Source organism: Cricetulus griseus (genome assembly GCF_003668045.3).
Source record: "Cricetulus griseus strain 17A/GY chromosome 1 unlocalized genomic scaffold, alternate assembly CriGri-PICRH-1.0 chr1_1, whole genome shotgun sequence".
Lineage (NCBI taxonomy): Eukaryota > Metazoa > Chordata > Mammalia > Rodentia > Cricetidae > Cricetulus > Cricetulus griseus.
Window position 1 is genome coordinate 38,789,674 of NW_023276807.1, and position 24,165 is coordinate 38,813,838.

At 42.5% G+C, this 24,165-nt stretch overlaps 1 protein-coding gene across 2 annotated transcripts in view; it reads left to right on the forward strand.

Annotated features, from left to right (window-relative positions):
* The window catches only part of Wwc2 (WW and C2 domain containing 2), a 152,954-nt gene that overhangs the window by 44,642 nt on the left and 84,147 nt on the right, over positions 1-24,165 (forward strand). The window contains exons 1-2 of one of the 2 annotated variants that reach the window (XM_027391063.2): positions 12,915-12,933; positions 22,219-22,328. Coding sequence is in view for 1 of the 2 variants with exons in the window: in XM_027391062.2 (XP_027246863.1) it covers positions 22,219-22,328 (110 nt within the window). In the remaining variant the exon portion in view is untranslated. Of the gene's footprint in view, positions 1-12,914; positions 12,934-22,218; positions 22,329-24,165 lie in introns of those variants that run through there. The other variant, XM_027391062.2, reaches the window with a different exon arrangement.

The following is a 24,165-nucleotide window of genomic DNA, read 5'->3' on the forward strand; positions in this document are numbered from 1 at the left end:
GGAAGAACAGCCAGTGCTCTTAACCTTTGAGCCATCTTTCTAGCCCAAGAGATGCCATTTTCTAGGTCACAATACAAAAGTGATTTGTGATCTTGCTTTTGGGTGCCTTATAATTTTATAGCTTAATTATAAATAGAATTGAATCATCAAATAAGGTGGCAGGTGGGAGTGGCTTGCTTTAATGTTCCAGGATGTATTAATTTTAGATAAAATGAAATTAGTATTCCTATGGACAATTGAATGAGGTTTCTGAATTACTCTATTCAGTTGGGATTGACTCAATTTAACAAAACGGGACTTTTAGAGTTTTTGTAGCTAATGAGAAAATGGAACTGAAATTAAAATTCTCTCAAAGTGTGGACAAAATAATTTCTGTGAGCTGCAATTAAGAAGGTCCACAGCAGAGTTGCACTGTGCTCTAATTTCATTTTGTCAGGTTGCATGAGTTTTAAGCTTCTTCTTACTTTATTTGAGGAATATATGACTTTGTTCAAGTCAGGATGTTCAAAAAAGTGATTAAAAATCTCAAAAGACAGAAAATAAAACAAAGTCAGTAATTTCTCCTTTTTTTTTAAAAAAATTATTTACTATATTTTTGGTTTTTCAAGACATGGTTTCTTTGGTAGCTTGGCTGTCCTAGAACTTGCTCTGTAGACCAGACTGGCCTCGAACTCACAGAGGTCTACTGCCGCTGCCTCTCAAGCGCTGGGATTAAAGGCACTCGCCGCCACCACCACAGCCAGCTATTTTTTTTTTTTTAAATCAATATCAGCTTGAGAAAAATTTTAAGCCAAGTCTACATTGGGTGAAAAACCTTGTAATATGCAAGGAACCAGCAAAAACATAAGCCCCAAAACATAAGCCCTTGTAATATGCCTGGAACCAGCAAAAACATAAGCCCTTTTGGTGGGTGAGGGTCCCAGAATGCATTGGACCCAGGGCAGCTTGACTCACTATTATGGAAATACACTTTGTTGGAACCGAGAGGTTCCTGGACATGCATTGGCTTCAGGAGGCACGGGCACATGTTTTCAGATGGAGAGGACAATTTCAGCTGTCTGTGTGCCAGTTCTGTGTGACAAGCCTCCAGTGTAATGTACCCATAGTGTGACCGCCATAGTAGGTTTTTGTGGCCATGGAATTCTGTAGAAAAGGCATGCTTGCAGCATTTAATAGAGAAAGACACTAATACTGAACTGATAACCAAGAGCTGTTTGGCTCTTTGAATACTGTACAGTCTTCACCTCTAACACACTTAAGACATTCCTGGGCCCGTACATTGTACATTCTGTTCGTTCGTTTCAGTCTTATACTGACAGGGTAGATGCCTATGGGAATTCAAACCATGGCTGGGCAAAGTTGATTTGAGGGTAGGTCAGGGAATGGGGGCTGGGGTGGCGGTGGAAAGGGGTGAAAGGGCCTCTTCTCACTTGAGTGTTCACCCACATTCCCATCAGATGTTGGAAGGGCCTCTTGATCAGGGTTTGGTATGTGGAGAATGGAAAGCTGAATTGGTAAGCTTCCTTCTTTTCCTCCTAAATTCCACCCTGATAACACCAGAAAAGCATATTTGACCTGCGTAGAACAGTTGAGCACTGGGGGTCAGGTGCCAGCCAGGCCCGAGAAGCTGTCTAAGCCATGCCTGCAACTGTGGTGCTGATGCAGTGTCTTACATAAATGAGGAATAGGTACACCATTTTTTATTTGTAGCTAACGTTTACTGTGAAAGCACACAACAGGTCCTTTGAAAGCACTTTAAGGAATGGGTGTGGAAGGGGGTGTGGGGGAAGGAAATCTCCGCAGAATGCTTTTAGATATTTCCTGTTGTATAAATGCTACATACTTCTCATGCCTTCATACTGCTAGCAAACGGGAACAGAGCCCACTGAGGCTTAAAATTAATCACTGTTACAAAGACTGTAGACACTTACAGGTGGTAAAGGAACCCTACAAACTGGCACAGATGAGTTTTAATTTTTCACGACATCTTTGTAGTATAGTTCACTTGGGAGTTCACTTGGGCCCAAAATAAGTATTTGATTTTTGAATCGCTTTTTTTTAATTCACAACGTTTTGGTAAAAGCCATATAGGTTGGACACATTCCAGATGCTAACGTGCCTCAGTGACAGTGTCTCCAAAATACCTTGATCACTGCAGCATTTTAGTGTGCTAGCTTTTTTTATTATTATTAAGCTTTTTATATTATTAAATGCTGTACATTTCACAACAAGGAAGAGTCACGCTGTCAGACAGCTCTTTTAGGATCTGAATATAATCTGGCAAGCTGGATTTTGTGTTAGAAGTTTTCCACCTGAAACTCCCCAGGATGCGACACTCTCCCCTCCCCAACTTGTGTCTCTCTCAGAGTAAAGCTTTACCTGCCCCCTGCCTGAAAACCAGCAGCCTGTGAAAACTCTTCTTTTTCATCTCCCTCATTTTCAATAAAGTAATAGAATTTGGAAAGACATTTGGCACGTTTATTTTATTTATTTATTTAATTAATTTATTTATTTATTTGGTTTTTCGAGACAGGGTTTCTCTGTGGCTTTTGGAGGCTGTCCTGGAACTAGCGCTTGTAGACTAGGCTGGTCTCGAACTCACAGAGATCCACCTGCCTCTGCCTCCCGAGTGCTGGGATTAAAGGCGTGCACCACCAATGCCCGACTTGGTACGTTTATTGTAAATCTTTTTTTTTTCCCTTTTTTGGGGGGGAGGGGAGGGGTTGGGGTGGCGGGAAAGGTTTTGAGATAGGGTTTCTCTGTGTAGCCCTGGCTGGGGGACTCACTATGTAGACCAGGCTGGCTTTGAACTCAGAGATCTGTCTGCCTCCTGACTGCAGGGATTAAAGGCGTGCGCCACCACCGCCCTTCAAAAATATTTTCTTTAGATAGATACCACACCTGTTTGGCTCATAGCTGTATGCTGGGTGGGTCCAGTTTGTGCTGGCTAGTGGGCAGAATGTTTGGTTCCAGAACCGGCTGCCCTTTCACAGCTCACTCAGGACAGTGCTCTTCATTTCTGTGGACTGTAGTGTTTTGTAAAGTGGGAACTCATTAGCTCTACCTCAGAGTTTTGCATGTCAAGGAGTTGGAATAAATAAATAAATAAATAAATAAATAAATAAATAAATAAATAAGTGAAGCAGGGCTGACTGAGGTGGTATCCATTTGAATTGTGCTTCAGCATGAGCAGAGGAATTCTCATTTCAGTGAGAATTGGGGACACTACAAACCATCATCATGAACACAGGACATCACCAAAGGAGACGGGTCTTTGATGTGGCCAAGAAATATGGTTTCTATTTTTTTGTGTGTGTATGTGTGTACCTGTAGTAAGATGTTTTTTCTCTCTTGGGGGGGGGGCTGTCACTTAGCTCCCAAATGAATCACACATGGAGGCTTATTCTTAGTTATGAATGCCCGGCCTTAGCTTAGCTCGTTTCTAGCCACCTTTTCTTATCTTAAATTATCCCATCTACCTTTTGCCTCTGGGATTTTCCTGTGCTCTTACTTCTGTAAATCTTCCTCTTACTCCATGGATTGCTATGTAGCTGGATGGCTGCGTGGCTGACCCCAGACGTCCTCCTCTCCTTGTTCTCTTGCTGCTGCTTCTACTTATACTCTCTGCCTGCCAGCCCCACCTATTCTTGCTCCTGCCTTGCTATTGGCTGGCTATTCAGCTCTTTATTAGACCATCAGGTATTTTAGACAAGCAATGAATCACAGCTTCATCGAGTTAAACAAATGCAGCATAAACAAAAGTCACACACCTTAAAAGAATATTATTCTAGCACATGTATCTGTGTGTGTACACATGAACACATATGAGGGTGCATGTGTGTGCAGGTGCCTGTGGAGGCTTCAGGTGGATGTCAGGGAATCTACCTTAGCTCCTCTTCCACCCCATTCACTGAAGCAGGATCTCTCTGTCAAGCCTGGAGCTAGTCATTAGGCTAGTCTCCCTAGCCAGCTTGCTCTGGGATCCTTGTGTCTCTGCTTTCTGGGCTATAATTACAAGTGGGACACCATGCTCTCCTGACAACTGTGGATTCTGAGGACCCAAAGTCAACTTTTCTTGCCCAGCAAACACTTTTAACTGCCGCGCCATTTCTTCAGCCTCTTGGTTCTTCTTTGTGAGAACTATGTTGGTTTTTAGAAGACATGTCCTAACTTTCTGAAGTTAGGCATACTTAGGAAGTCATCCAGCCCACTACATACACACTAAGCATTGAGAGGAGTTGTAATGTTGAATCATGGCATGATGACTCAGACTGGGTTAGGCACAACAACCTTTAAACACACAGTTCGGCTATGTGGCAGAAATAATAAGTTCAACAGAACACAAATGTAACAGAAGGTCAGATAAAGTTTTTTTTTTTTCTATGAAGTGTGAATTTGGTGGGTTTTCTGTGGAGCCATTATATTCCCACTCTACTTGGGCAGCTCTCTTTTATTCTTGTTATCTCATCCTATAGACATGCCCTCTCAGAGTCAGAATTGTCCCAGTTTGGATGATAAATTATGTCGTCGCCTAAGAGTTAGTAGGACTTGAGGAGTTAGTGTGGATCGTACAGTCTAGCTAATGATAAGTGCTGTGAATTAAACACATGGGCAACAGACAGCTTCATGGACTTAGGAAAAACATTTTCAGTAAGACTGTGGCTTTGGGAACAGTAAAGGAATCACAGGAGATGAAAATTGGAAGGTGAGCTGTGGTCAGAATGCTAGTACTTTGAAGGCCAGACCAGACACCTCACATTTTATCTAGTTGGCGGTGAGTGTTATTTATTTATTTTTTTAAAATTATTTTAGAAGATCCATGTATTTCCTGCCAGATAATACCAAAGGGTTCTTTTGGGGCACGGAGGTTTAAAACAAAATTGCTAGAGCCTACTGCCAATTAAGAGTCATTTAGATTTCTTTTTAAGTCAGTGAGAAAATATAACATGAATTGCTACAACCTGAAGTGAACCTAGGAAATCATTAAGTTTTGAGCATGAATTAACCTTCAGCATTTGAATCCATTTCTATTGTTTCACAGATGAAAACACTGACAATTGGGCTTTGTTTGATGACAGAACCTCAGGAAGCTGCAGAGAGATGGGTTTGGACCCCTCTTTGACTTCACGGCAGAGCGATATTTTGGGAACTCTAGGACTCACTTTGGTTCTCTGTGTCTTGGCTTTGCTGCGATGAAGATATATCTGTTTTACTTAAAGGATGATGAAGCTTAGACATTCTGAGGACAGAAGACTCAAAGGGAATCTGTTGGGCAAGATTCCTCTTGGGTGCCCTTGAGTGCCCCAGTGCATGCTGGGGAGGTAGAAGTCATTAAGGAGCAAAATGGAAAACAAAGGCAATAGATATTATTCTCACACATTGGAAAGGGTTTTGCATTTTGGCATGTGTTAAACAATTTCAAGTAAAAAACTTTCTTTAGGTATGAAATTGTATTTTATGGCATGAAAGAGAAAGTCTATGTATTAAAAATGGAAATAATGACTGTAACAAAATGATCAGTTATGTGCAAGCTTATAAATTAGCATGTGAGGAATTTATTTTACTTTGGGTATACTTATTGAAGTAGGCATTACCATAAAAGTTTTAAAGTTTGAGGAACAAATATAATTTATATGTTTTTTACTTTTATGGCCATCGGAAAGGACATTTAGGTTGACCCTGTAATGCCCATCGGTGGGATGAACGCTTTATACATACTTAACTTGTTTACATGACACAGTGTTTATGCTAAAGGAAGCAAGTAGTTTTGGGGATTCAAGACAGTATGAAGAAGGAAGTGTCTTACAAAGTCTCAAACCTTTCCCTCTTAAACCAGCCAATTACTGTCTTAACGCTGTGTTATCAAAAAAGTGTTTAAGAAAATGTCTTCTGTCCCAGCAGCATTTGTAAAAAGCCTAATCCCCTGTAACTTGATGTAACAGGGAGGTAGACATTTACCTAAGTTGACAAGTTCCTATAAAATCAACACTTTCTCGTGGACACTAATTTGCGCTTCAGAACAGAGTAATTAAAGGGTGATTGTTTTCTTTGGAAAACAGCGGCTCAAATTATTTAGAGACTAGTAGGTTTGTTGGGCCAATTGATCATAAAGCTGCCAAAGAAATAATGCCAAGAGGATTAATGCTCATTAACCTAAAACGACAAAAACATTAGGTGAACAGTTGCTACACCCTTGGTCAGATTCCTCCCAGAAAAGACCCAGGATCTGTCACCTGGTTTAAAACAGCTTTTAGGATGCAGATGCCTAACAACTCTACAGGGGACCAGCTCCCAGGCCAGCCTAAGCAAGCTCAGAGCAGAAAGAGCCTCCAGTCTACACACGTCCCTGTGATGGGCAAGGTTGGAAAGGAGAACAGGTTTGGGACACTGTGGACTGTTGTCAGGTCTGATAGAGGGAGGGCGCTAAAGGTGTGGTGCGCTAGAGGAGACAACACTCTTGCTATTCTATTGCTGCTCCTACTGTTTACCAAGAGCATGTGGTTAACTGGACAGAGAGGCGCTCATCATAGACTGCTGTAGAATGGCATTTTGAAGGAGTGATCTTAAGTTAGTGTGTTTTTGCTGCTTTCTAAAATAAGGAGAAGTGGCTGGGAGTTTACTGGGCCAGCCATTTCAAACATAGCCACAGGGACATTTTCCCCACCAATCACCTCCATTTCGTCTCTGCTGCCTTCAAGGTGCCTAGCACCGCTGCCTGCATTAGAAACCGTTTGGATATGCTTTATCTTCCTGGTGGACTGTAGCCTCCATGGGTCGTTTAATAGATGTTGACTGTAAAAAGGTGTCTAAATAAAAGGCTAAACAGCAAAGGTGCATGCCTGGGGTCCCAGCATTTTAGAGGCTAAGGCAGAAGGGAGGTTGATGAGTTTGAGGCCAGATTGGGGACACATAGTAAGACCCTGTTACAAAACCAAACCAAAACAAAAGATCAACCCAGAACTGGGGATATGGCACAGAGGGCATGAGCGCTTGAGGATCTGTGGTCCAGTCTCCAGCACTCATGTAAAGCCTGGCTTGGCAACATGCACCTATAATCCCAGAGAGAAAGATCACTGAGGCTCGCTGGCTACCCAGACAACGGGAAACTGGCAAGCTCCAGATTCAGTGAGAGACCCTGTCTCAAGGAAGTAAGGCAGAGACATAGAGCAAAAGGGAGGCAGAAGTTAGCGGTGGAGATCCGTGTTCTCTTTTGTGCCCACCCACATGTGTACGCCCTCCCCCCACACACAGACACCACACAGAAGAACAAGGCATGCCATTTATATTATTAACAAAAAACTCCTAGACTGTGCTCCACACTCAAAGGCTGCTAAGTTGCCAATATCCTTATGTTTTACATTTTTTCATTATTTTAGAGTACTGGAAACTGTATTTACATCTAGGCAAATTCTAACTTTAGAACTTTCTATGAGATTTCTTTAGGGATGAGTTTGCAACCAATGAATAGAGGCAGCAGGAAGTTTTATGACTTTAAAAATGAAAATTGGAGTCTTATTGTTAAAGAAGGATTTTACAGCTTCCTGTTACTTGTATCTGTACATGATAAATGAGCCCACAGTGGGATCCCGCCGCAAGGTGCCTACCTTACTGTTCATCCCCCAGAGTCTTTCTCCACAGGGTGAACCAGGTAATATACACGACAGTTTCCCTAGCGTTTATCTTTGTTTTAAAATAACATTTATGAATTGGTTTCTCAGTGTTAGGGCTTTAAAAAACATTTTATTTTTTTTCCTACTTGTGTGTGTGTGTGGGGGGGAGGTCAGAGATGTGTGTGTAGAGGTGCATGAGTGTGTGTGTAGGTCAGAAGTGTGCGTAAGGGGGGGGTGCATGGGTGTATGTGATATCAGAGGTTAATATCTGGTGTTTTCACTTTTTGTTCTTTATAGGAATTTTTGGCAGGATTGCTTTGACCCAGTTTTTTTGTGCTTTTATATGAATTTTAGGGTGATTTGTTTTTTCTGTTTCTGTGAGGAATGTCATTGGTATTTTGATGGAGATTGTATTGAAACTCTAGATTGCTTTCAGTCCATTTCACAGTATTAACTTTGCCACTCTATGAACATTGGATGTCTTTCCATTTTCCAATTCCCTCACTTTCTTTATTGGTGCTGTTTTTACTAAGTTGGTTAGATGGTGGTGGTGATGGTGTGGTGAGGTGATGGTGTGGTGAGGTGATGGTATGTGGTGAGGTGATGGTATGTGGTGAGGTGATGGTGTGTGGTGAGGTGATGGTGTGGTGAGGTGATGGTGTGGTGAGGTGATGGTGTGGTGAGGTGATGGGTGGTGAGGTGATGGTGTGGTGAGGTGATGGTGTGGTGAGGTGATGGTGTGATGAGGTGATGGTGTGGTGAGGTGATGGTGTGTGGTGAGGTGATGGTGTGTGGTGAGGTGATGGTGTGTGGTGAGGTGATGGTGTGTGGTGAGGTGATGGTGTGGTGAGGTGATGGTGTGGTGAGGTGATGGTGTGGTGAGGTGATGGTGTGGTGAGGTGATGGTTGGTGAGGTGATGGTGTGTGGTGAGGTGATGGTGTGGTGAGGTGATGGTGTGGTGAAGTGATGGTGTGGTGAGGCGATGGTGTGTGGTGAGGTGATGGTGTGTGGTGAGGTGATGGTGTGTGGTGAGTCTGCTGTGAATGAACTGTTTTCCTGATCTCATTCTCATGGAGTCCATTATGGACCTGTATAGAAGCTGCTGGTTTTGAATCCTGCTGCTTTGCTAACTTTGCTTATTGGTTCCAAGAGCTTTGGGTGGAGAGTCATAAACTGAAAATAGGGATAAGGAATCTAAATGATCCTGGTTATTTTTTTCTGGTCAGATCTAGCAGTTAACCTCCCTTCCCCTTAATTTACTCTGCCCAGTGGCTTGAGAGAAGAAGTGATGTGTGTGTCTCCCTCCTTCCCCAGTGGCTGATGCTTATGCTGGTTTGGAGGTGTTATATATCTTAGATGCCGTCAGGGATGCTGAGCCACACTGGAGCTTACTGCTGGAGAGGCAGGCAACCAGGACAAAGTTGGGGTGCCTTGAGGGAGAAGGAAATGAGATTTAGTGTTTTTGCTGCAGCATTACTTGACTTATCATGGCACGTATGGCTGTCAGTCATATTTAAGAAGGTAGTATGAAGAAATGTGTACTAGTGAATGTGTGGCAGCCATGTATTAGTGAGTATGTGGCAGTTGTGTTCTAGTGAGTGAGTGTGTGGCAGTGATCAGGCACAGTCTGTGTATCACTAGATACACACTAGCAGTCCACCTTTCCTCTTGACCTAGTTAGCGTTCCATGGTACAACTCCATTAGTTACTAGCCTGACAAATGTTAGCCCGGTTCCCTGGGTTCTCTGCAAGTGTGGAAAGGGAACGGGGAAGCTTGCTGGCCAGTGAGTTCATAGTCCCTTCGTTTTTTTTTTTTTTTTTAAACAAGGTACTTGTTTGTTCCACTGCACAGGTGCTTGTCTGCAGGTCTTTGGTCCCTCTGACTGAGCCTCTGTAGAGAATCAATTTTGCAGGTTCTTCCAGGATCGGGGTTTAGCTGTTTCTTCAGAGGCTTTGAGGAAGTGCCACAGGCACAGCCTGCTATGAGGCCTGTAACACTGGGATCCCATTCCAGGCTGTTGCACGAGGAGTTGATCTGTTTCTGGGCTTTTTCTTTGGTGACTTGTATCCTCCATTTTTCTGGTCTGCTAAGTCACCTCTCTACCACTGCTTTCTGTCGCCCCCAATTAAGTTGCTCTGTCTGCTGACTCCCTTTATCCTTTTGTGATTATGTTTTTAATTGTTTTGAGATTTTATTTATTTTTATTTTATGTGTCTGAGTGTTTGCCAAAATTTATCTCAGTGTACCATTTTGCAGTGCCCTCAGACGAGCAGAGGGCATCTGGTACTCTGGGACTAGAGTTAGTGACAACTGTGAGCTACCATGTGGGTGCTGGGAACTGAACTCCAGTCCTCTGAAAGAACAGACAGTGTTCTTCCCTGCTGAATCATCTCCCCAGGCCTTTTTGTTAAGACTTTAAGACAGAGTCTTGCTATATGGCCCAGACTGGTCATGATCCTCCAGCCTCCAATTTCTAAGTGTTAGGATGACCACACTTGACTATGCCTCTCCCTTTAAACAAAACAACCCAGTTCTGCTATTTTCTAGAGGGAGTATAATGCAAGTAAATATTGAGTCACAACTGTCACTGGAAATATCTTAATAATGATTTTTAAGTTACTTTTATTTAGTAGGGGGGGGGGCTTGTGAGTGAGCCCTCATGCAGAGGCTTACAGCACTGTGTGAGGTCAGAGGACAACTTCAGTTTCCTCCTTCCACTGTGTTTCAAGGATCAAACTTGTGCCGTCAGACTTATACAGCAAGAACTTTTACCCAATGAGCCATCTCACTGGCCTTGTGGATTTTCTTCCTGTCTTTCAACTTTTGTTATAAAGTCTTTCAAGCATGAAGACAGTAGAATATCTACTTCAATGCACAAATGCATGTGTGTGCTTGACAATGAACTCTTTGCCATGTTTGTTTTAGCTCCTTTGTGTGTGAGAGATATTCTGCACATGTGCTTGCCTTTGTATGAAGTAGTTGTATTTATGTTTGTTTGCTTTTGCTGTAACATTTGAAGATAGATGGAAGATATCATGTCACTCCTAGAAAGTTCAGCATGTATTTCCCAAGAACAGATGCATTGTTGTAGCTAGAGAAGCATATCATTATTATACAGAGAGAAAGTTTTAGAAATGGCCCTGCAATATCATCTGACACCTGTGTACAAACTATTCCACTGTTTAAAAACTTCTACTGTCACTTTTTATTCCCTTAGTAAGTTTTTTTTTCCCTTTATAGTTCAGTTAGAGGGTATGGTGGTGCACACCTTTAATCCCAACACTCAGGAGGCAGAGGCAGGTGGATCTCCAAGTTTGAGGCCACCCTGGTCTATAGAACAAGTACCAGGGAAAAAAAGAGTTCAGTTAAGGTAAACACATCTCAATTGACATTTGCTTTTTAAATAGAGCAAATCTTTCAATCTTTTATTTTATTTTGTTTTGATTTTTGGTTCTATTTAATCTTGAACTTGCTTGCACCGATAGAATCAGCTGAATTACTAAACATGTGGCCCTGGTAAGGAGGAGTTGGTGAAAGTGTGTGGGGACAGAACATATTTTATTGTATAGCAATCACAGTGGCTTTTTTTGTACCTCCTGCACTACTAATCTAAAACTTAAGGAAGCTCTGGTCTGTATGGTTCATTAGCTTTTAGAATAAAGAAACAGTATTTATGTTAGCAGTGATGGAGAATTATATTTAGAGCTCTCCAAGTGTAGCCCATGTCACCTTGTCCCCTTTGCCAGCATTTAGCCCCATGACTTTTGTTTGCCTCAAATTGAATCTGAGGCTAAGCTCAAAGGGCATGCATTTTTGTGTATGACTAAGGCCTGATCTCTGAATTTATCAGGCATTCCTCACATTCCATATGTCTAATTTTTAGTGCTTGACGGATCTGGTGCTATGCCAGACGAAAACAGGCTAGAGAGGAGGAGGGAACACCACCAAAGAAAGTCTCCACAGAAGTAGAAAAATCCAGCCATATGTTTAATGGGCAAAGCAAACTCGTGGGATGGAATTGATTTGTAGCATGTTAATGCCATTCCTTAGGCTGCTTAGGACCATTGCTCAGTTTTCTGATATTTGATTCTTGAAATTCCAATCCAGGAGCTTTAGAGAATCTGTGATTCCTTCCATCTGTATGCGTGTTGTACTCAGGGCCAGCACACGGTGTTTTAGTAAAATAACTACTTGCAAGAACTAGTAAGTATTGTGGGAGTGACTTAGTGTGACTGATGGGAGCCATCAGTAGAGATGTGGTCAAGAGAGTCAGATGTAGTGACCGTATTGAAGGAGTACCAACCATTGTTTTGTCTCCCCGGGAGTCATGGGGGTGTGCAGTGAGCAAGATGCTATCAGCAAAGCATGTGACATAAGAGGCTCACTCATCGGTCAGCGCTGCTAAAGAAATATGCAACTTGTAAACTCCAGCGACCTCTTGCCCATACAGACCTCTTGCCTGTACAGACCTCATGCCCACACAGCAAGTCGACTGCTGATTCAAATAGGGAAGCACTCACATAAGCTAAGTGTCAAGGCTGGGCATCAAACACAGTCATCAGTCACTAAAATGTGTGTTCAAAACTTAGATCTGTCTTGGTCAAATATTACATTCTCTACAACTACGTCAAATTTGATTCTCATGTTGATAACCTAAATTCAGATTTTGTGAATTTATTAGGAAATAATTTAATACTATACAGACATTGTAGTATCCCCATCAGCAACTTTAAATGTCTGTTGTCTCCTTTGGTGTCCATCAGGAGTCAGTAAACATAAGTAAGAGCAATGTCCCCTCATCTTGAGTAAAGCATCCTATATAAAATATGTGTACAGACGTTCTGTAGATCTGAGTGTAACTGAGTTATATCTAAATTTTAAAAAATTACCCAGTGTTCCTAAGAAAACCATAACATCTCTGGGTGTAGACATCGACTTTCTGCATGTCTACACTCTTTGGCCTGGTAAACACACTGCAGATGTCCAGCACGAGAGCTGCAGGTTTACAGAAGCTGTCTGATTCCTTTACCTTTTTTAAAGCTTTCTTTGAAAGAGTCAGACTGGATTTGATTGTCTAGGAACCTGGTCAGATGCCTCCCTGGCCCTCAGTGCTGGAGTGCCTGTATTAGCCCAGAGGTCTGACCACTTTAGGGCCTAGGAAGATCTCTGAACACCAAATGCTAGAGAAGATGACTCAGCGACAGCTCCGGCTTTGCTCACTGCAGTACTCCAGCACTGGAAGTGTACTCAGTAACTCGGACAGGCATGCACTGAGAACTGGGCCAAACCAATGGTGATCTATCCAGGCAAGTTTGACAGAGGTGAGATTTGCTGAATCTCTAGCTTTGCATTGTGGGCATCAAATTACAATCCATATGAGATTCATTTGCTTCGTCTCTGAATGCAACAATTGCTGTAAGACGATGAAAAGGTAAAAACCATAGAGTGGAATGGAAAGCTCAGACACTTCCCCAGGGTCATCAGGTCTTTCTTTCTTTCTTTTTTTTTTAAAGTATTTTTTAAGATTTATTTCTTTATTGTGTATATACTATTCTGTCTGTAAGTATGCTTGCCGGCCAGAAGAAGGCCCCAGATCTCATTACAGATGGTTGTGAGCCACCATGTGGTTGCTGGGAATTGAACTCAGGACCTCTGGAAGAACAGCCAGTGCTCTTAACCTCTGAGCCAACTCTCCAGCCCGCTTCTGCCTCTTTCTATGCCTTTACACCATGAGCCCTCATTAGCTACACCTCTGTGATGTAGTTGAGCATTCCTTTCAGAAAGAGAAGCTTTGGGGCTGTGGCACCCCCAAACTTCCCTAAGTCCGGCACTTTGCCCCGGTCCCTGGCCCACATACTCTCTCTCTCTCTCTCTCTCTCTCTCTCTCTCTCTCTCTCTCTCTCTCTCTCTCTCTGTGTGTGTGTGTGTGTGTGTGTGTGTGTGTGTGTGTGTGTGTGTGTGTGTGTACCTGTGTGGCAGGTGCCATTCTCCTGAGGTCACCTTTATAGACCTGCATTGGCAAACATGCTAGTCTAACCTAGAGCTTATCCAAGGGTACTTGATATGGTGTTGTTTGGGCACCATTAAGATCCCCAGCAACAACAGATTGTACTGGAACTACCAAAGAGACTGTGGTCTTAACAGTGGAAGAAATAAGCTAGTGACATGAAAAGTCTAAAGCATATTATTGGGTGAAAAGTAAACTGAAGTATATCGCTTATGTAAAAAGCATACCATGTATCTTCCTGGCTCCTAGTAAAGTCTAGAAAGACAGGTGCTTGTCGTAGAAGATACTTCCTAAGAGAAGCCTGTGGGAACTTCAATATTTGCTACAACACTGCAGTGTTTTACAAAGATGTATTCCTTTAATTTCCTACTAACATTTTGGGTTTTGTTTGGTTATTTGTTTTGTTTTGTTTTTTTTTTTTTTTGAGATAGGGTTTCACTATGTAGCTCTGGTTGTTCTGGAACTTACTTTGTAGACCAGGCCGGCTTCTCTAACTCACAGAGCTCTCTGCCTGCTTCTGCCTCCCAAATGCTGGGAGTAAGGGTCATGCCCGGTTCCTTCCAACATTTTGCATAACAAGGTTTTAAAAGTTGTTTTTAAAAGACTACAGCTGCTGCATGGAGCAGCGGGTTCAGAGGGGTAAGTAGCACACACACTGGCAGCTTTGATTAGAGAGCTGGTGGTGGAGATCCACAGTTGAATGGGTTTGTGTTCTGGAGCGTCAACCTGTAGGACTTTGGTGAACGCAATAAAGGGATGTTGGCAAGGAGGCACCTGGAAATGCCTCCGGGGTGTGACTTGAGCATCTGGCTTGGTGACACTGTCATCTTCCAAGCCTGGATTATTTGGAGGGAGAGATAAGGTTGTGGGGTGTAAGTTTGGAGGGGAAATCAGATTTGCTGTGGTACTAGACGGGCCATGGCATTGTCAGGTAGAAACAGCTGGCTGGAAGTCACACGCTCGTTGTCCTCTCCCCCCCCCCCCAAGGTATGTCTGTCGCTTGGCATACAAAGATGAAAAACCAGTAGGACTTCTGTGGACTGAGCAAACCAAGAAATGCAAACACTGTGAAATATCTGAATGAGAAAATATTTTTCAGAGCTTATAAAATGTCACTAATTAGTGTCATCCTAGAGATGAGGACGGCTTCCTCAGCAAGGTGTTTGAGTTAATTTTAAGGATATTGAATCTTAAAGGACAAACACGGTGAGGAAGAGAAAAGGACTTAAGATGGGAGAGTGGGGGGGATGCTGAGATGGGGGGGCCGCCTTTAGGAAAGCGTGCTTTTGCTGCCAGTGTCTTATGTTCACCGGGCTTTCTCAGCCTCTTCTGGGTTCCTATTGGCAGACTTTTCAGTAGTTGGCATCACAGGGCTCTGGTCTGTGGATGTCCTGCTCCTGAGCTGTGAAATACTGGAATGTTCCTGTTCTTTGTCATCTTATCTCACGATTTTCTGCTGTTAATGAAGGCATCTTGTTGGAAGTAGAGGATTTTTCTTTTCTTCCCTGATATTGGGTATTTGTAGAACACCATGTCAATAATTTTTGGCAGCCATATTAGATGCAGTGTTAGAATTATTAAATTATAACATAACGAGCAATGGGCCAGACCAGGAAACTTTCTTAATAGGCAGAGTGAACAGGTGGACTTGTGTATGGAAGGTGCCTGTGAGTGTGGCCTTAGGCAGGTCGCTTTCCTTACCTGCCCTTTAACAAATATGGAGGTAAGAAAAAAAGTCAGTGATTTATCTTTTAAATATTGTTCTGTTTTCAGAGGAGTACAGATTTATAGCTCACTGTCCTTGGGAGTTTTAGCACATACCTAGCTAGCTGTTGGCTTTCAGATGGTGACAGTGCAGGAATACCTTGGTGAACAGTCTGGTACATGTCAGGGCTCACCTCACGGCAGCTGGAAAGCAGAGAGAATGTAAGATGGCTGGTTTTGTTTAGGATTCTAACCCTGACACTGTGCCTTTGTTTTGAAGATTGTTTTGTCTTCAACTGAATTACCCACCTACTTCCACTCTCCTCATGACCGCCTCATTGGTATTACTTGAAGAATTTTCTGATAGTGTGGTAAAAAGACACAACAAAACACAATTTGTTTCCAAAGGAAGCATGTAGGTGCCACTGTGGAAGCACTGGCCACCACTGTGTACAGGACAAACTGCCAGAGGGTAGAACCGAACTCTTGTTTCTTAATTACGTCTTGGTGTCACTGCCAAGGGAGCTTGCTTTCAGCTTCTCTGATGGGGGAGCTCTTTCCTTGCAGCAAGCATCACTGCTGGGTTTCTGGGAGAGAAACTGGATATTTTGCATTGCCAAAAATTCCAACACAGAGAACACTGTTAGACTCCAGTTCCTCAGTTAACGGTTGCTGCAGTCCTTTAAAAGAATAAATAAATAAAAAGGAAAATCAAATGTTTGTTATAGGCCAAGTAAGTTTTATTTAGCCTCACAACCATCTGTAGATTTTGTTTTGTCTCGGTGGAGGTCTTAAAATTACATTTATTTGTCTTTTGTGTGTGTGTGTGTGTGTGTGTGTGTGTGTGTGTGTGTGTGTGTGTGTGTGTGTGTGTGTGTGAACGCGAGTGCGCACGTGTGGAGATTAAAAGACAACTTACAGGAGTCAGTTCTATCCTTCTACCATATAGGTCCTAGGAATTGCATTCATTAATATCATAGGGCATGGCGGCAAAAGCCTTTATCATTTGAGCTCTGTAGTCTTCTACTGGTCTAAGACCTTGTTCCCCAGCCTGGGTACAGTGGAGCAAGGTTGCAGTAGAAAATAACTATAGTCATACACTTTCCCCATATTTCTTTTCCTGTATCCCCTTTGATAAGCCAAGGAGAAAACATGCTCAGCCCACAAGTCATCAACCCTTATCAGTTACCCCGTGGGCAGTAGCAAAGGAGGCAATGCTAAGGCATTGCTCAAGGCCCTGCTCAATTCTGCAGTATGGTTTTGTTTCCTGATGTTTATGTGGCGTTCCTTTTTAGTTAAAGGACACTAGTGGAAACACCAAGTAAAGGGACAGAATCCAGAATCTTTAAGGGTCCTTGCATAAACTTCCTCCTGGCAGATTCGCATGCTTGCCTTCTTCTAATCACTTTCATTTTTCACAGTAACTTGGCTTATCTGGAGTTAATTGTGCTGTAAGGAAGAGCCAGGATTTAACTTTTGCCCTCACTAACTTCCCAGTGTTTTAAAATAATCGTCCCAGCCAGGCGGTGGTGGCACATGTCTTTAATCCCTGCACTCTGGAGGCAGAGGCAAGAGGATCTCTGTGAGTTCAAGGCCAGCCTGGTTTACAGAGAGAGAGAGTTCCAGGACAGCCAGGGCTGTTATACAGAGAAACCCTGTCTTGAAAAAACAGTAAGGAAATAAGTAAATAAATGAAAAATAATCCCTTCACTCATCAACAAAGTTAGAAGATAAATAGTATCTTCATGAAATACTAGCAACTTCAAGAGGCTAATATTCAAGATGTGTAAAAAGCTGCTGTAGATCAGTAAGACCAACAGATGCAACCTTAAGAAGAAGAAAATCAAGCAGCCAAGATGCTGGCCATCTCCCTGCAGTTGGCACACCACAGTTCAAATCTGAACTTGCTGCAGAATCCAAACCCTTGTGAGCCTGGGACATAGCAGCACAAGTGAAAAATCCCACACCATGAAATCTTATTTCATGCACAAAAAGTATTAAAACTATTGTATAAAATTACCTCTAGGCTATGTGTGTAAGTCCTATATGAAGCATAAATGAACTTCATCTTTAGATTCGGGTCCCATTTCCAGAATATCTCATGTACTTGCAATATTAAAAACAAAAGCAAAAACAAAAAACCCAAACCAGAAGCAGGCCTGGACTCAGGTATTTCAGATAAGGAATCCTTCATGAGTAGTAATTAGATTACCCAGCCCTAGACAGTCTCCAGGCTGGTAGGATGTGGGCGCACATAAGCTCTCTTCTCTTGCTCTGAGTATAGGTAGGCAAAAACCACGTGCAAGAGAAAAATGTGTGAGAATTACATTTTTATTTTGTCCTCTAACTTGTGTGTCATTATGTGTGCATGTGTAGGTGCATGTGCACTTGTGTGTGCACGCACACATAGTCAGAGGCTAGCCTCAGGTACCACCCTCAAGAATGCAGTCCCTTTGAGACGAGTCTCTTATTGGCCTGGAGCCTGCCAAGTAGGCTGGACTGGCTGAGTGAGCCTTGGGAGCCTCCCTTCTTCAACTCCCCAGTGCTGGGATCCTAAGTGCATACCACCAACCACTCCCACTGCTTCTTTTTTTTAAGGTAGGTTCTGAGAATTGAACTCAGGTCCTCATGCTTAGAAAGCAAGTGCTTTACCTACTAAGCTATCCCTTCAGCCTAAGGATTACAATGTCTTAGTATGGATATAGCTTTAAAAGCATGTCTAACACAGGTTGTGGTTTTGTAACTTAAAAAAAAAAAAGACATTTTATAACTTTAGAAAATGCGCATATTCTTTGCCCAACTACTAGGAATTCAATAGTAAATTCTAAAATAAAAATACAGGTAAACTATAATTATTTATAAGTATGTTCACTGAAAGAAACATTTTTCTAGAAGAAAATAGATACTATTAACAGGCTGCAGCCACACAATGGGTGTAGATAATGATAGGCTGAGGGGAACTTATATTGGACTACTTTAACCTAGAAACACTTTATATAGTGGCCCTATTTTTATGTTTTCTAAAAGTATGTGACTTTATGAACTGGGAAAGTACCAGGCTATTGCAATAGCTGCCACTCTGTGGGGGATGGAGGTGCTTTAATAATAGGATATGCTATTGGTTTTCGGAGTCTTCATAGTGACAATATGAAAGAGGCATTCTTTTTTTTTTTAAATGTGTATGGGTATTTTGCCTGCACGTGTGTCTTTGCATCTTGTGCATGCCTGGCGTCCTCAGAAGCTAGTAGACATTGTCTGATCCCTGGAATTGGAATTACAGACAGTTGTGAATCACCGTGTGGTTGTTGGGATTTGAACCCTAGTCCTCTGGAAGAACCACCAGTGCTCTTCACCATGTAGCCATCTCTCCAGCCCCTAAGGGATGCATTTTAAAATAGAGAGTCAAAACTATGGTGTATGCATAACTTAGTATGATTTCAGCTTTGTAAAACCTATGTATCTTTAATATTTATGCCCATATGTGATTGCATATTTAATAAACACAGCCTGAGGAAACATCATATTGTTAACTGGGATTATTCCTGTATAGTATGGATAAAGGGATTTGAAGAAATCCTCCTAGTTCTGTAGCTCTGATAGAAGTCATACAGGTCCGTTTCAACCATTTCTCAGCCTCTTTACAGAGGGCATAGCAAGAATGTCTCCAGATGGACAGTGGGTTTGTGTTGTTCTGACAAATCCCATGTGAGTGCTCAAGCTTCTCCCCTCTTCCTCCTTCAACAGTTGTTGCTTGGATGGGCTCAATAGTGTGGTGTTGAGCTCCAGGTTGGGGCGGGGGGAGCCATCTTGGTGCACTTCCATTTGTTTGGACAATAATTCAAGAAGGCCTTGTTTTGTTTTTTTGTTTTTTATTTTTTTTTTCTGCCGACATTCCTGCCTTCTTGGCTGGCACAGCCACTTACATTCTCAAACCATCTTTCAAAACCAAATAATCTGACACGCAAATATTTCTTGGCTCTTAGCAGAGAGAAGAGGTCAGGTTAGTGTTTGCTTGACTAGTCTGCTCCCTTCCTTTTGTGGAGTAAAGGCACAAAAAAGAAGACACCTGCTACATTGCAGCAACACCAAGATTTATTGTTATATCTCCATTGTCTGTTTTGCTTTTCATTCTGTTTCATAATGAAACCATAGTAAATGAAAATAAATCACAAATTTTGATGCAGTACTGGATAGATCTCTGCTCTATTGTCCCAATTCAGGCCTTGATGCCAGCCTTCATATTGTTATTTGCTTGAATGCACTTACTAATTTTGTATACAGATGGACCTTTTTAAAAACAAGCAAAAGAAAAAGAAAAAAAAGATAAACCAAACAAACAAAAAGTAGGGTCTTTCTTTGAAGCCCTGGCTGGCCTGGAACTTGCTATGCAGATCAGGCTGGCCTCTAACTTACAGAGGTCCTCCTGCCTTTTCTTCCTTCCCAAGTGCTGGGGTTACATATCCAGCCATAAATGGGAATTTTCAGCAAGAATAATTTATAACTTCTAATTATCATTTATTTAACTGACATTTATTATATCCTGACTGTGCTGTGAGGCAGGCTTTGTGCTTTGGGACACCAGGCAAGAGCAGGGCTGAGGGCAGCTTGGAGCATAGAGCTTGCTGTGGGCCGTGATTTACTCTGTATAAGTGAATAGGTAGCCGAGGATTCCTGGACTGCAGAATAGCATGATTGGAAGTTAAGTCAACATTTAGGAAAAAATATTTTTACTTCATTATTATTGTATGCATGCAGAGAAAGATGGAGGGGGAGGGAGGGAGGAGAGAGAGAGAGAGAGAGAGAGAGAGAGAGAGAGAGAGAGAGAGAGAGAGAGAGAGAGAGAGAGAAGAGTGTCATGTAGATATGGAGGACTGAGCACAACCCTTGGGAGTTGGTTCTCTCCTTCCACCATTGGCTTCGGGTACTGAATTAAGTCAGCAGTCTTAGACCTGCTAAGCTACCCCGCTTACCAATTCTTTTATTATTTTTTTATTTGTTTGTTTTTAATACTGCCAATTTGTTTCATAAAAGCATTGCATTTGAGTGAAGGTAGCTTATTTTCCCCCCATATCATCACCGAAACTGAGTTTCCTCACACAGACAAAGCAAAACCAAGCCAAACCTTGATAGCTTAATAGGCTTAAAATGCAGCCTCAGTATTGTTGTACTTGGCATTTCTTCTTATTTTTAGGGATGTTGAACGTTTCCTCGTTTTTAATTATTTATTGTCTCTTGTGAAAAGGCATTATTCACTTGGAGTCTTGGCTTTGCTATGTACTTGTTACTACCCTTTAAAACAACTTATTGAGGTAACATTTATGTAACATGGATTAACAATTGTTATGTGAACCACACAATGGCATTTAATACAGCCACAGCACTGTGTAACCCCAGACCTGTATTCAGCTTGAAAGATTCCATGTTTCTCCTGCCATTTTCCCAGCATTCTGGAGAGTAGATGAAGAACTGCTATTCCAACGAATGGGCAGATTAGGGAAGTAATCTGTATGAGGTTTTTGCTTCTCTTCAGCACGAGGAAAGGGATCCTTGGTGATTTCACATGGAAAAGCCCTGCCAGTTCTGTGACGTCACACTCAGCCAGAAGACGGTGCTGACTAATGGCAGATTCCCTGAAGCAGGGCATTCCCATCCTGCAACAGCAACCTGCCATGGCTGCTTCAGCAGCCAAGGAAAATGCCTGAAGTGAAATGAGGGATGTGAGGGAAAAGTCAATCTAAGCCCACATTCCTCTAAAAGAAGACTACGTAGTCTCACCATCAGTTTCAGGGAGAGAGGAAATAAGGCCGAATTAGACTTAAACAGAATGTGTCTTGAGAAAATCCTCTTAAGAGAAAAAGCCTAAGGCAGTTTTGAAAGGTGAGACCAATGGTGATATATGGACCAATAGACGTGCATGGTTCCATAAGACGAGTATCCTTTCTCTCAGCAGCAGATGTCACAGTCAGACATTTAAATAGGTCAGACCACCCAAATATGAAATTGGAGTAGCCTAAGATACATGTATAAAGAGAGTTGTCACCACACACACACACACACACACACACACACACACACACACACACACACACAGTGGTGTGTGTTTGCATGCTTACATGCATGTGAGGTGTGTATGAATTTATGTGCACACGTGTGTAAGGCCAAAGGTCTTCCTCAATTGTTTTCACTTAATTTACTGAGCAAGGTCTCTCACTGAACCCGAAGTTCATCTATTCCATTGGTCCAGCAAGCCAGCCCTCCTGGGGAGTTCCTGTCTCAATTGGTGGATTACAGGTGGCTGCTATCTCCGGTCAGTTTCTATGCCGGTGATGTTGATCTGAATTTCACAAGCCCTACGTCCACGGAACCTCCCCCCCCCCCGCCTCTTGATGTATATTCTGTCTCAGAAGTGCTGGTATCATTTCTAGAGTGATAGTGCCAAGGTTCCAGCTAGGTCCCCGTTCTCTCAGCTTCGGGTTCTGTGACTAAAGGTGGCCTGCTTCATTGGTAGAGATTTATCTCCTAGTTCTAGGAATGATCGGCTCTACATTTTTGGATATGCGCTTCTGTTATTTTGTCCTTGAAAAAAAATGAGACACTTGAGAAGTTAAAGGCATTTGCAGCTCTTCCAGAGAACCAGAGTTCGGTTCCCTGTACCCTTGTCACTTGGTTCACAACTGTCTGTAACTCTAGTTCCAGGACATCCTACCTCCACCTCAAGCGCACATACACCCATAAACAAGATTCAAAAAGAAATTTCAGACGCAATAATGCAAATTCTAGGGACAATTGAGAAGTAGAAGAAAATGCGGTCTGGATTCTTAGTTAGGATTAGCGTGTGCTTTGCCATGTCTGCTTTGGTGGATGCATCACCATGTGTTTCTCTGATTTGTTGTAGGTTAACGAAGCCCTTGTCCTTTGCTGACTGTGTCGGGGATGAGCTGCCATGGGGATGGGAAGCAGGGTTCGACCCGCAGATTGGTGCCTACTACATCGATCACATCAACAGTAAGTCTTTGTTTGGGTGAACTAAAGTATATCAGAAAACACACCTCCACGAGCCTGTAGGCACTCATACAGAAGACAGACGGTTGGTTTACAGAGGAAGTTGCCTTATTTTAAATTCTTGGTTTTTCTTTTGAATTTAGTTAATGTGTTTTCATTTTACACACCCACCACAGTTCTGTGTTGTGTCCCCCACCCATCCCCATCTCCCATCAACCTCTCTCCCATCCACTTCCCCTCATATGGGCTTGAACAAAGCATGGCACATCAAGGTGAGGCAGGACTGAGCTCTTCCCCCTGCATCAAGCCTGGGTGAGGTAATCCAGCATGGGGAACAGGTTCTCAAAAGCCAGCTAAGCACCAGGGACAGGTCCTGATCTCACTGGTCCTGATCACAAACGCACCAAGCTACACAACTGTCACACACATGCTGTGGGCCTAGAGGAATGACTCAGCTGTTAAAGGCTAGGTTCACAACCAAAAAGTCTTGTTTTTTAATGACTAGTACTCAACTCCAGTGCCCACTTAAGTACTTGGGGTGTATATAAGGAACTATTCTTAAGGAGACAGAGGGTGAGGTTGTCTGAACTGTCTGTTGGGCAGACAATGAGTTTTAATCCAGTATAGGTCAAGGGGGCTATGGTCTACAGCCACTGGGTACCTCTCTCTATGACCCTGCTCCTCTGATTGGAGTTCTCTTGCTTGTCCCAGAAAGAGTAGAACAAAGTCTGAGCTGGTATGGCCTGGTGGCTGGGAAGGGGTGGGCACTCATCAGTGGTTCTGGACATCAGCATAGCCGTGTAGAAGTGACCAAGACCTCTTTCCTTCTGTGTGTGATTTGCTTCTGGTTTATTGGGGAAGAGCTCTTGGCTTTCATAGTTTTTAGATCTGTCAGGGTACTGCTAAGACTGAGAACTGCCATGGCCATGAACATTTTATAAAAAGATTTATTTTTATTTTTTCATAATGTGCCTATGTGTGGGTATATGCATGGGAGTGCAGGTGCCAGTGGAGTTCAGAAGAGGCCATCAGATCCCCTGAACCACAGGAGCTGGAGTTAGGAGCAGACACAAGCCATCTGATATGGATGTTAGGAGCGAAATTTTGGTTCTCTGCAAGCACAGCATGTGCTCTTAGCCACCGAGCCTTCTTTTTAGCCTCCAACCATATACTTCTAAAAATACATACTTGGAGTATTTTTTTTTAAGATTTTATTTATTTATTATGTATACAACATTCTGCTTCCATGTATATCTGCACACCAGAAGAGGGCACCAGATCTCATAATGGATGGTTGTGAGCCACCATGTGGTTGCTGGGATTGAACTCAGGACCCTTGGAAGAGCAGTTGGTGCTCTTAACCTCTGAGCCATCTCTCCAGCCCCTTGGAGTATTTTTTTTATTCATTTGTGTACATGTAAGCGCATGTTTACATGAATATTTACTTCTTTATTGAGCCCTTTAAAGGTTTATTCTGGTTGTAATACACAGAAGTCAGGATGATTCAGTTTATTTCACTTAAAACTATTTTATAGACTTGAGGGAGTCCATAGTTAATTGATTGCCTGTTATCTTATTTTTCTTAGATCTGTTCTTACATGAAAAGATTCCTATAGAATATATCACTTAATGCCCCCCCCCCCCGTAATGATTTATAGCTGCCCTCTGTAGGTATATAATACATTTAAAAATTATTTACTTTATTTTATGTGTATGGATGCTTTGTCTGCATGTATGTATGTGTGCCATATGTGTGCTGGTGGTTACAGTGGTGAGAAGAAGGCATCCGGTTCTCTGGAACTGAAGCTGTGGATGGTTGAATCACCATGTGAGAACTGGG